Source organism: Nelumbo nucifera, chromosome 4 (genome assembly GCF_055504915.1).
Source record: "Nelumbo nucifera cultivar China Antique chromosome 4, China Antique-T2T, whole genome shotgun sequence".
Taxonomy (NCBI): domain Eukaryota; kingdom Viridiplantae; phylum Streptophyta; class Magnoliopsida; order Proteales; family Nelumbonaceae; genus Nelumbo; species Nelumbo nucifera.
The window spans coordinates 36,201,714-36,215,577 of NC_142652.1; the positions used below are offsets into that span (position 1 = coordinate 36,201,714).

Here is a 13,864-nt window from a genome sequence, read left to right on the forward strand (position 1 = left end):
CCCTATGGGTGGCCTCCTGTCAAGCACCCCACTTCGTCCGGTCATTGTGTAATGTTGTTGAGCCAATCGAGGACATCTTCAACTAGTCCATGGTGACTAGTATCAGCCATTATGTTGAAAGCTTAATAATTTGAGTTGAAGTGTTCAGTTGAGAGAAATCTTACCAGTCATTTCCCAGAGATGACGGCAATTGTTGCTGCCTAAAATGGATAAAGAGCAATAATATAAATTCACATATATTAGTCGAGGGCTTATTGATTTGTTCAAGGGCTGATGGAAATGAGGGCCTATAAGTTCAACTTATGGAGGAAGAAGTACGTCAGAAACCTCGGATGTTATCCCAGTGCGGAGACTCCGACGTAAAATTAGCAAAAGAGTGGCAGAGAGAGGACAGGCGAGGCCCAAGTATAGTAGCTCAGACGAAGTTGTTCGCCTATGTCACCTTCCTAATTATTACTTCGTTGGTCCTATTCTCAGTTCAACACCGGAACCCACGCGGTGTAATTGATCTGGTCCATATAGCCAAGTCAACACGCAGTTGACCCGACTGAACCTAATTAATATGTTAATGACGTTGGAACTTAGAAATGAAAATGTGGTTACAAGCTTTGAGGCAATTGGTTATGGACTTCATCTCAAAAGTAAACCTGGAAGAAAAACAAGAAACTCAAAATAGTGAAGTGGCTCTACTAGAAATAGGCGAGAGAGCATGGCCGATCAGAGTTAATCAATTCCCAATATCGTCTTGAACCTTCAGCTTTTTCACTCCATACGCTTCCAACCTTTCTATTTTCTATCAGTCTACCTAGCTATTTAATTAATTTGCCAAATTTTCACCCTCACACATACAGTCCTTTTCTTCTTTCTGCATGTTAGCACACATCCCATCCCAAGTCCCAACCGCACGTTCTATTCACCTCAATTATCAAACAAAACTCAAATACAAAAAATAAAAAATCTTATTTCTTGATTAGCAGCCATGACCATACCCATATTAGAACAACACTACTCTTTCCTGATTGTATCGGCTGTCTGGGTTCTCTTAGTTGTTTCGATATCAGAAGCAGGAACATGGTCAGAAAGTCAGGCTCTTGTTCGATGGAAAGCCAGTCTCCGAAGTCGAGATACACTGGGGACGTGGACTATGACGAAAAATCCCGACACAAGTACCGATTCAAGCCCATGCAACTGGCTTGGAATAACGTGTAATGCGGCCGGGAGCGTAATCCAGCTAAGCCTGACCAGTGCGAATATAAGTGGTACTCTCAACAACTTTGGTTTCTCTTTGCTACCCAATCTTGTTCATCTCGATCTTAGTAATAATGATCTCGATGGACTCATCCCCAACTAAATTGGCACACTTACGAAGCTCACCCACCTTGATCTCTCTTCGAATTATCTTTCTGGTGTTCTTCCTCTTTCCTTGGCTAATCTCACCATGATTAATTTGCTCTACATCCCTTACAATCTGATATCTGGTGAATTAGACCCAAGATTGTTCACAAATTGGACAAAACTAATTAACCTTGGGCTTCAAAGCAATAATCTTACGGGAAGAATCCCACCCCAGATCGGACTCCTTTCGAATCTCGAAGAGCTAGCCCTCCTTGAGAACCAATTTGTCGGTTTTATACCGTCTGAAATTGGAAACCTAAAGAATTTGGTTGGATTGGCTTTAAGCAGCAACTATCTTATTGGTCATATACCTCCATCTTTGGGTAATTTGAGCAATTTAAGATCTTTATACCTCGATAGTAATCAACTCTCTGGAACAATTCCTACCAACATTGGTACATGGAGAAAATTAGTTGGATTACTCCTACTTCAAAACTATCTGTCTGGATCAGTACCTCAAGGAATAGGAAACCTCTCATCTTTGGTTCATCTCCACCTTAGGGACAACAATCTTTCTGGTCGCTTACCGCAACAAGTTTGTCAACGTGGACTTCTACAAACGTTCACTGCATCTAAAAACCACTTCACTGGTCCCATCCCAATAAGCCTGAGAAACTGCACAGGCTTAATCCGTCTACGACTTGATCTGAACAAGCTTATAGGAAATATAGACGAACACGTTGGAGTATACCCAAACCTCACTCATCTTGATCTTAGCGACAACAGATTACAAGGAGAAATCCCACCCAACTGGGGGGGTTTCCAAAATCTAATGCTGCTAAACCTCTCTAGAAATATGATCAGTGGGAGAATACCACCTGAGCTTGGCCAGTTAGCTCAACTAAGGGAATTTGATCTCTCTTCAAATCAACTTGTTGGAGAGATACCAAAGCAACTCGGAAGACTTCCTGCTTTATTCTTTCTGAGCTTAAGAGACAACCAACTTTCAGGCCAAATACCGCTTGAAATTGGAGAACTATCTAACCTGAAGTACCTAGACCTCTCAACAAACAAGTTGGTTGGGCAGATCCCAGAGCTACTAGAGGATTGCAGCAAACTAGAGTATTTGCGCTTGAGCAACAATTATTTGAACGGGACTATTCCATATCAGATTGGAAATCTGGTATTTCTTCAGTCACTGGATATTAGTAAAAACTCACTCACCGAAGAGATACCAACACAGTTGGGAAAGCTAGTTGTGTTAGAAAAATTAAACCTGTCCCACAATGAGCTCAGAGGTTCCATTCCGTCGTCACTCAGTAATATGATTTCTTTGTCCAGTATTGATTTTTCGTACAATAATTTGGAAGGTCCTATTCCTGATAGTGATGTCTTTCAACGGGCATCAGAGGCGGCATTCATCAACAACAAAGGCTTATGTGGTGAAGTAAAATTTTTACCTCTGTGCAATCCATCTCCTCGTCATAAGAAAGAAGACAAGAAATTTGTTTTGGTTATTGTTGTTTCTCTCTTGGCAGCACTGCTACTTGTGTTTATACCTGTTGCTATCTTCTTCCTATGCAATAGGAGGGGACAAGAAAAAGGCGAAAGCGCTTCAAACAGGGAAGATATTTTTTCATTACTGAATTTTGATGGGAAGATTGTCTATGGAGACATCATTGACGCCACAGAAGATTTCAACAGCAGCTACTGTATCGGGGTAGGAGCAACTGGATGTGTTTACAAAGCAGAGCTAGCAACTGGTCACGTATTAGCAATAAAGAAGCTTTGTCCCCATGAAGAAGAAGAAGTAGAGAGGTTGAAATGTTTCAGGAATGAGATACAAGTGTTAACAGAAATTCGACACCGAAACATCGTGAGATTTCATGGTTTCTGCTCTCACCAACAGCACAAACTTCTGGTGTATAAATATATGGAAAGGGGGAGCTTGGCAAATATGTTGAGCAGTGAAGAAGGAGCAAGGGAGTTAGACTGGGTGAAGAGGATTAATGTGATTAAAGGTGTAGCCCATGCTATGGCTTACCTGCACCATGATTGCATTCCCGCCCATAATCCATCGAGATATATCAAGTAAAAACATTTTACTGGATTCAGAACTTGAGGCTCACGTCGCTGATTTTGGCACTGCTAGATTTTTAAAGCCCACTGATTCATCTAACTTGACGATGCTTGCTGGAACTTATGGATATATGGCTCCAGGTAACTAAACTATCTCTATTCATTTGGGATTTGATACTCAAAATCTATCATTAATAGATTAATTAGAAACCGAAACTTCAATCTCATTCTGAATCATTATTAATTTGTTTCTGTGTTTTGAATGCAGAACTCGCTTACACCATGATTGTGACCGAGAAAAGTGATGTTTATAGCTTTGGCGTATTGGCACTAGAAGTGATAATGGGCAGACATCCAGTGGAGATTATCTCCACCTTGTTGTCATCAACTGCTGATCAAACTATATTGCCAAAGCACATATTAGATCCACGGCTCTCTACTCCCACAACTCAGCAGGTTTCAGACCAATTGGATTCGATTGTGAAGCTAGCATTTGCATGCTTACATGCTAATCCGCAATCCAGACCAACCATGCTGAATATGTCTCAGGAACCATGTTTCCGTCCATGATATTCAAGGATGTAGTTAGTAATAAACTAATAAAGATATGTTTTGTTTTTGGAAAATGGAAAGCCAATGGTTTATGATTAGGATTTTATAGGTATATTTTCGTACTATATTTATGCTTTCCATTTAAGTCCACTGATATGTTGTCATGAAATGGGATCACCTTTGCCATTCTCAATATAAAAAGGTCTCATTGAAGTGTTTCTTACGGTCTCCATTAAAAAAAAAAAAAATTGGAAAATTAATGGACTTGGCGATTATACAATTCAATGGTCTTTACTACCAAAAAAAAAAGTCTTTACCCCATAAACTGAAGTTGCTTGCCGTAAGTCTACTGATATCTTTAGGGACATGGTTTTCAAAACCGAACCAGACCGGATGGTCGGACCAGAAAACCTAGGAACCGGTCATTCTGTTTTTCCCAAATTCGCTTTTTTTCTCAAAAACCGTTGATTTTTATCAGCCAACCGCTGAACCGGCTGGTTAATCGTTCAAACAGTTTTGACCATTTTTCAATTTTTTTAAAAATTTTTTTATTTTTTCGTCAGAATGGTCAGACCATTCAAATCGGTAACCAGACCCGTGACAAGTTCGGTCACTGAGTCGGTTTTAAAAACCATGTTTAGGGATACTTAAAACGATCTGTCCAGGCTGCTCAAATCGAACTCGCTTTTTTCATCCAAGCCTGAGGGTGCCTATGACATTCTCATAAAAAATAATAAATGAAATTTAAATTAAACAAATTACTTTTATAATTAACAAACATTTATTAATTTAAATTAATTGTATATTTTCATTCAAAACATTTTAAATGGTGCATGAATGGATTTTAAGTTATAATTTTTATTTATAACAAAATTTAATAGTTAATATGAGATTTAATTAAAAATCAAATAGTATTTAAAAGATTATATAGTTAATGGTTAATTTTTATTAAATTTAATATTTTGAATGGAATTTAAAAAGATTTCGAATTAATCAGGATTATATCAAATTATTCCTAGTAATTTAATTTCATATAATAATTCTACTTTATTTTAATAAATATATTTTATTAACTCATAATAATATTGATTATTTTAAATTTTAAGTTTTCAAAAGTATTTAAAAGCATAAATACCATTTTTTAATGGAATTTCATTTAAAATTTAAAATATTTAATGTTTAAGTTAACTTTTTATTATAACTACAAAATATAATTAATTATTCTTAATTTTCTAAAAATAATAATCCGCTTTATATGGAATTTATTTTTATTATTAAATTATAACTTTTAATCATAAATTATATTTAGTTGGAATTTTTATTGTATTGATTTTTGAATTATAACTAAATTGAATTTAATATTTTTAGTGATAATTTAATATTAATTAATAATTATTACAAATGAAATTTAAAACTTATAATTTTATTGTGCTGACATTTATACTATTCTCGCACTTAAATCCTGCTAATTAGGGAATTGGATGTATATCCTTATGTGTTTCTATATATTATGTAATGCAATTTAAAAAGATTCAGTGGAGAGATGAAGTTTTGCCCTTAAAGCTCGCTCCTTTGGTATTTACTGTGCTATGGATGTACAGATTCACACTTTTATGAGAACTTATATTCTCACTCCATGGTCATGATTGTAAGTGGATTAAGCCCCCAGTGAGTCTTGTCAAAATTAACTTTGATGGAGCTATATACGCTTCTCACTCAGTGTCAGTGGTAGGAATTATAATCCAATATCACAATGGCTCTATGGTTTGTGCTTGTGCTATATTACATTTTCTCGTACCTGAGCACGAGTGACTGGCCTATATTACATCAAAACCCAAACCCAAGGAGAAAATTGGATATCAGAAAAACTCACAGCAATCAATTGATATCATAAAAGAGATGAACAATGCAATCAATCAGGTGGTATTAATCAAATTTCATGGAAGTATTTTAATTGGTCAAAGCTCCTTTGGTACCATGTATTTCATGTATCATAGATTTTCATGGAAAAAATTATGGCATATCCTATCCCACCTTACAAATTTCTACTTATTCTTTACTAGTTTTATTTTGTAAATAGAAAGTTTCTATCACCATGCTCCTTGCTCAGAATGGCAGCGTTGCCGGCCATGTCAATCAATTGACCTGATTGAACAATTGAACCTAATTAGTTTCGAGAGGACCCGGTTGAACTACGGTGTTCCCAACCATATCAATCAATTGACCCGACTGAAGAACCTAATTGATTTGATTTGTTAACAACGTTGAAAATTAGAAATGAAAATGGTTAGAAACATCGAGGCAATTGGTTATGATCGAGCTTTGAATTAACCATTCTGGGTGAAGAAATCAAGAACGATGCATCCAGGAAGGTTATTCAATTGACCCTATTGAACCTAATTTGTCAAAGACAACGTTGGAACATGGACCATGGAAATGAAAGTGATTAGAAAGAAATCTAGGTAATAGGTTATATGGGCATTAGGGGCGAAATAACTAGAAACACGAAGCACAACCCCGTTACCGAAAACAAAGCCAAAACCTAGCCATGACCTCATCACAAAAATACTCTTCCCTAGTTGTCTCCATTGTTTGGGCTCTTTTGGTTGTTTGGAAATCCGAAGCTGGAATACAGTACTCAGAAAGTCAGGCTCTCCTTCAATGGAAAACCAGTCTCCGAAGTCAAGATTCACTCGGGACGTGGAATATGACCGCCCCCCATCCCAACACCACCGCCGATTCAAGCCCATGCGACTGGTTCGGAATAACTTGCAATGCCGCCGGGAGCGTAACCCAGCTAAACCTGACAAATGCGAATTTAAGTGGTACGATCACCAACTTTGATTTCTCTTTGCTACCCAACCTTGTTCGTCTTGATCTTAGTTATAACGATCTCCACGGCACCATCCCAGACCAAATTGGCACACTCTCGAAGCTCACCCACCTTGATCTTGCTTGGAATCATCTTTCTGGTGCTCTACCTCTTTCCTTGGCCAATCTCACCATGATTTATTGGCTCTACATCCCTTACAACCTGTTATCTGGTGAACTAGACCCAAGATTGTTCACAAACTGGACAAAACTGACTTTCCTTGAGCTTCGGACGAATGGTCTTACGGGAAGAATCCCTCCCCAGATCGGTAGCCTTTCGAGTCTCCAAGAGCTAGGCCTCTTTGAGAACCAACTTAGCGGTTTTATACCGTCTGAAATTGGAAACTTGAAGAATTTGGTTGCGTTGCGTTTAAGAAGTAACCATCTTATTGGTCATATACCCCCATCTTTGGGCAATTTAAGCAATTTAAGATCTTTATACCTGGATGTCAATCAACTCTCTGGACCAATCCCTACCAACATTGATACATGGAGAAACTTAGTTGAACTACACCTAGTTCAAAACCAACTATCTGGATCAGTACCTCAAGGAATAGGAAACTTCTCATCTTTGGTTCATCTCCATCTTGACGATAACAACCTTTCTGGTGACTTACCGCAACAAGTTTGTCAACATGGATTTTTGAAAACATTCACTGCATCTAGAAACCACTTCACTGGTCCCATCCCAATAAGCCTCAAAAACTGCACACGCTTAATCCGTTTACAACTTGCTCAGAACCAGCTTATTGGAAATATAGACCAAGATCTTGGAGTATATCCAAACCTCCAGTATTTTGACCTCAGCCAAAACAGGTTGCATGGAGCAATCCCACCCAACTGGGGAAGTTTCAAAAATCTACTGCTGCTAAACTTCTCTAGAAATATGATCAGTGGGAGAATACCACCTGAGCTTGGCCGGATAACTCAACTAGGAAAGCTTGATCTCTCTTCAAACCAACTTGTTGGAGAGATACCGAAGCAACTCGGAAGATTCCCTGCTTTATTCTTTCTGAGCTTAAGTGATAACCAACTTTCAGGCCAAATACCGCTTGAAATCGGAGGGCTATCTAACCTGAGATCCCTAGACCTCTCAACAAACAAGTTGATTGGGCAGATCCCAGAGCAACTAGGGGATTGCAGAAACCTAGGTTATTTGAGTTTGAGCAACAATTATTTGAACGAGACTATTCCAGATCAGATTGGAAATCTGGTGTCCCTTCAGTCACTAGATCTTAGTAAAAACTCACTCACAGGGGAGATAACAAGACTGCTGGGAAATCTGGCTAAGTTAGAAGAACAAAACCTATCTCACAATATGTTCAGAGGGTCCATTCCGTCTTCACTCTGTGATACGAAAGCTTTGTTCAGTATTGATTTTTCGTACAATAATTTGGATGGCCCTATTCCTCAATGTGGTATCTTTCGTGTGGTACCAGAGATGGCATTCATCAACAACACAGGGCTATGTCGTCGTTTGAGCTTTTCGTTCGATGACTGCAATCATTCCCCCCATAAGAAAGAAGACAAAAAACTACTTGTCCCGATTATTGTTGCTTCTTTCATGGAAACACTGTTCCTTGTGTTTGTATTTGTTGCTATCTTGTTCCTATACAATAGGAAAAGATGGAGGAGACCAGAGAAAGAAGAAAGCGATTCAAACAAGGAAGACATTTTTTCATTGCTGAATTTTGACGGGAAGGTTGCCTATGAAGAAATCGTTGATGCCACAAATGGCTTCCACTGCGGCTACTTCATTGGGGTAGGAGGAACTGGATGTGTTTACAAGGCAGAGCTACCAACTGGTCATGTATTGGCAATAAAGAAATTTTATCCCCGTGAGGAGGAAGGATTAGAGGACATGAAATGTTTCAGGAATGAGATACAAGTGTTGACAGAAATACAACACCGAAACATTGTGAGATTTCATGGTTTCTGCTCTCATCGACTGCACAAATTTCTGGTGTACGAATATATGGAAAGGGGGAGCTTGCAAAATATGTTAAGCAGCAGAGAGGGTGCAAGGGAGTTAGATTGGGTCAAGAGGATTAACGTCATTAAAGGTGTAGCCAAAGCTTTGGCTTACCTTCATCATGATTGTGTTCCACCCATAATTCATCGAGATATATCAAGCAAAAACGTTTTGTTGGATTCAGAACTTGAGGCTCACGTCGCTGATTTTGGCACTGCAAGATTTTTGAAACCCACTGATTCATCTAATTGGACAATGCTTGTTGGAACTTGTGGATATATGGCTCCAGGTAACTGATTAAACCATCTCTGTTCATTTGGGGTTATATATGCAAAATCATTAACAGATCAGAAACCCAAACTCCGATCTCATTCTGAATCATTATTTATACATCTATATTTTGAATGCAGAGCTCGCTTACACAATAATTGTGACCGAGAAATGTGATGTTTATAGCTTTGGCATTTTGGCGCTAGAAGTGATTATGGGTAGGCATCCAATTGAGATTGCCACCATTTTGTCATCAACTACTGATCAAACTATACTGCCACAGGACATATTGGATCCCCGACTCTCTACCCCTACAACTCAGCAGGTTTCAGACCAACTGGATTCAATTCTGAAGCTTGCATTTACATGCTTACATGCTAACCCGAAATCCCGACCAACCATGCTAAATGTGTCTCGGGAACCATTTTTGTGTCAGTAAGAATATCCGAGAAACTAATATACTAATAAACATGACTTTTTTTTTTGGGGGAAACTGAATAAAGACATGGATTAGAAGTAGATTTTCGCACTATAGTCTTTCTAATTAAGTGTTTCTTAGAGTCTTCAATAAATAAATTGGGAGAATTAATAGACTTGGTGATGATACAATTTGGAAGTAATTTGGTGATGATACAAGTTTTTGGCCTCATTGTTTTAAAAGACTTAAGCCTTGAGGCGTGAGGCTTATGACTTCAAGCAAGGCACAAAGATTTTGATGTGAGATTTAAGCCTTTGTCATAACAAGGCCCCTCAACCCTCAAGACGTGAGGCATAATATATAAAAGAATCATTTCAATAATTATGAGCCAAATAAATAAAAAGAGTAAAAATGAAAAATCAATGGTGAAATCAAGGTCTTTTAGTTTTTCTTAGTTCAATGCAAAAAGGACTAATCAAGTTCTTAGTTTCTTGGATATATCAAGCGATTTTTCTTATTATTCTAAATCAAACATCCCAAGTTTGTTATGTTTTTCATTTCTTTTCCTAATGAATTTGTTTTATTTTTATTGATTTTTTTCATAGATCGAATTAACTAAGTTATTTTCTTCTTATAAACTATTGAATGACCATAAACCTAATACTCACTTGTATGAATGCTGCAATTTTAAATTATATGTAATACTGTAATGGTGGTAAGGGCATTTTTATAATTTTAAACTATTGAATGACCATAAATCTAAACTATTCTTATATGACAATGGCTCTTTTGCCTAGGGGTGAGCATTTGGTTTATTCGATTAAAAATTTAACCAAATAAACCGAATTACAATAAAATCAAAATAATCCAACCAAAATTTTTGTTCATTTTTTGGTTATTTAGGTTAAAAACTGAATTTAATTAATATATATAATATTATATTATAACCTATAATATATATTATTATAATATATATTATGAAATTTGATTTCATTATAATACATTATATGTAATACATTAATATATAAATATATAGCATATTATATATTATATATTATATAATAAATTTTAGCTAATTTGATTTTTCGGTTAATTGAAGTTCTAAATCTGAAAACCGAAACTGAAACCGAAATTTTTGGTTCAATAATTTAGCTTTAACCAAATAATGCTCACCCCTACTTTCCGCCGTCATTTATCTCTTCCGCAATGGTGAAATCCCTCATGCCCATAAAAACGATGCTGCAGTTGAAGATTATTCTTCTAATTCTTTTAAGCCTTCCTCAGCATTATATTTGAATAATAATTTGTAATGATAATATCCCATCTTCGTCAAACATGAGAAAGATAGCAATCTGCAGAGGACAAGCCATGGCTTCCACTTTGAATGCCATTAAAGTATTAACTCTTGAAGCAAAAAAAAAAAAAAAAACTAGTCTATTAACTCTTCCTTGTTTCTAGCTAAATTTTTTTTCTACATCTCCCTCCTTCTAAATTAGAACAATATTTGCTCAACTCAGACAACCCCCTTGGCCTATCCAAAGGCCAACAACCACACCAGTCCCCCTCAAATCACAGAGAAGTTCAACTAAAACAAAACCGATATCTCCCAAATTTTATTGTTTCTTTGCTTTACCTGAATAAAGGAAATATTGGAAATATGTCATAACCAGATTCCTCAAAAAGATAAAATACAATGATGGCGTTTTACATTGAACCATGTATTATAGGTGACTGTTACATTTTGAAAACTGTGATAAAAAAGTGTAAAGTTTTACATGGATAAAATCAATGCAGTTTTTACATGGAGTATGTAAAACTTTATGCTTGATGAGATTTTACATCGATTCACAATGTAAAACTCCACTTCATCCAAATGTCAATAAATCTAAACCAAAGTGGAGTTTTATGTCGATCACAATTACGCATTCCTTTCAAACACTTACAAAACCGAACCGATGTGATTTTACATCGGTTCTTGATTTACATTACTTCCAAATGCCACCTAAGGGAGGTTTTTATTAAGATCAAAACCTAGGAAAGATTTATATGATTATGAGAAAATATAGGAGAGGTTTTTATATTTTACCCAGAAGGGAAGGCTTGACATAATTTTAAGGAAAATTTTCAGTTTAGTACCCTAAAGTTAGTACCTAAACTTTAAAACATGTCATTTCGTATCCAAATTTTCAAAAACTATTAAATCGAGAAAAAAACAAAACAAGAGAAAAAAAAAATCAAACCCAGTGTTACTAATAAAGTAGATTAAACCAATGGACGTGTAGATGAAGAATCATTCTCTTTGAACTTTTGAGAGTTGGGAAATCACCAAAAGAGTTGCTTCGGTGTAGGGTTTTCCTTGGAGATGGAAAATCACAAATGAAGTTCTGTTCTGTTTTGATTTGAATCCTGTACAAGTAAATCTCTTGGGAAAAACCAACGGGTTTACCTATAAGTGGTCCTCCCTTCTTAATCCTAATTAGCTTATTAATTGACTTGGACCAATAAAAAATCGTGAAAAATCGTGGGAGGACGAATTCGTCCTTCCTGGAATGAACCAAGAAAAATATCTAGGAATGCCTCTATTTATCACAAAAAATAAAAAGTTGGTTTATGGGGATGTGATCGAAAGAGTACGATCCAAACTGAGTGACTAGAAAGCTAACTGGTTGTCACAATTCACAAATGGGTCGCACAGTTTTGCTTAGCAGTGTTCTCTCTTCCTTGCCATATCCTATGTGATGTCGGTTAATGGTGGGTGTGTGCAGAAGTGGAAAAGTTAATGAAAAACTTTTTTAATAATGGGAAACATGGGTATGGAAGTGACATGGTGCGGAATTGTACGTGTTCTCCTATCTTAAGTATGGAGGGAGTTTAGGGATCAGGAGAATGAAGTATATGAATTGTGTAAGGTTGGATGGCGGATTTTGACTGAGAATGCGGACTGGGTTCGATTACTTAAACAGAAATATTTCAAGCCCTGTAATTTCTGGGAAGCTAATGCATTAAGCAGTGCTTCGTGGTTCTGGAAGGGAGTGTATAAGATTCGACGCTATTAAAACTGGGATGTTGCTGGATCGGATTAGGTGGCTCAGGTTTTGGAAGTTGCCGCTATACTCTCGCACCCAGCTTTTTCTTTGGAAGATTTTTCATGGTTTCGTTTTTACAAAAATGGTGGGGCGATAGTATTGACAGAAGCTGTGGGCTATGTGGCAATGCATTGGACACATTGAATCATTTATCCAACAGAGTGGAGGGGGGCTCGTAGAGTATCCTGCAGCTGGAGACTACAATAAATTCTATATATTTGATGGGGCCTTTAAACATGGTAAAGGTGCTGCAGCATGTGTGGGGTTGTGGGGGTGGATGCATGGCAGATTCCAGTGTGCAAAATCTGTGTCAGTGGAGGCTGCTGATGCTGAAACTTGTGAGATAATGGGTTTGTTATAGGCCATCGAGTTGCCAAGTGGTGATATCGTCCATGACTGTTGAGGCCAGGGAAGCACCATGGCGGTGAAGGAATGAGGAATCTGTTGATAGATGCCTAGCACATGGTTCACTTCGTATATTCCCCGGATCCTTAATGTCTTAGCTCATAAGTTAGCTACTTTGTCACTGCATTTCAATTTGTATGGAGACTGGGTGGAACACCCTCTAGCTTTGTATTTCTTTTATCCTACTTAATTAATGAAATTTTACTCGCAGTGAAATAAAAATGGATTCAGATTAAATTTAAATCTAAACCGATATTTCAGATCATATTCGATTTGATTTGAATGCTGCTAATTTAATCCAAAACCAACCCGATTACAACAGCTCTACTAGAAAGGTCCAAGGGTCTCCTTTGCCAAAATCTTGAACCAAATGACACATCTCAAACTCCAAGACTAGGATAGTGATGCACAACTTGAAAAAACAGGGTTGGAGTCTCATATTTAACTACCTTAGTGTGAGAATGACCCAATCCAACCCGGAAAAAATTGGGTCGGGTTAGGTTGGGTCATGGGTTAACCTGCCAACCCGATTGTCAGGTCTAATTGAGATTATTTATGTATTGTTAGAAATTTCTGAATCTTTACTATTTAGTCTTTACACTTTATCATTTATTCTTTGAATTGTTGAATTCTCCAAGTTTTTTATTTTATTTTTAGAATTTTAAGGTTAATTCCTTTAATTTTGGCATTTTTTCTGTATTTTTTTTTTAATTTTCAATTATTTTTAGGAATGACCTGAATTGACCACCCATGGGTCAACTCTAACCCAAACAATTAGGGTTAGGGTCTAGCATTTGCCAACCCAACCTGAAAGATAATCCGACCCAAAACCAACCTAAATTGTCTTGATTGCAGGGATTCCTTAAATTTTATTTT

The 13,864-nt window shown here is 36.9% G+C and overlaps 1 protein-coding gene and 1 pseudogene across 2 annotated transcripts; both read left to right on the forward strand.

The window, feature by feature from the left end:
* The first annotated feature begins 618 nt into the window (after positions 1 to 618).
* LOC104607454 (uncharacterized) lies at positions 619 to 4,180 on the forward strand (annotated as a pseudogene). The gene is made up of 2 exons (XR_016086002.1): positions 619 to 3,555; positions 3,683 to 4,180. The product of XR_016086002.1 is annotated as an uncharacterized LOC104607454 (transcript).
* A 2,041-nt stretch (positions 4,181 to 6,221) lies between these two features.
* Positions 6,222 to 9,928, forward strand: LOC104607413 (uncharacterized). The gene is made up of 2 exons (XM_010273055.3): positions 6,222 to 9,098; positions 9,220 to 9,928. Exons 1-2 carry the CDS (start codon positions 6,515 to 6,517, stop codon positions 9,516 to 9,518), a joined length of 2,883 nt encoding a protein of 960 aa, XP_010271357.1. The 5' UTR covers positions 6,222 to 6,514; the 3' UTR covers positions 9,519 to 9,928.
* The last annotated feature ends 3,936 nt before the right edge of the window (positions 9,929 to 13,864 follow it).

Excerpts from the sequence above, each read along its gene's own strand:
- LOC104607413 (XM_010273055.3), top strand. The coding sequence starts at position 6,515 with ATGACCTCATCACAAAAATACTCTTCCCTAGTTGTCTCCATTGTTTGG. Across the intron at positions 9,099-9,219 it reads TTGTGGATATATGGCTCCAG|AGCTCGCTTACACAATAATT; the intron begins GTAACTGATTAA and ends TTTTGAATGCAG.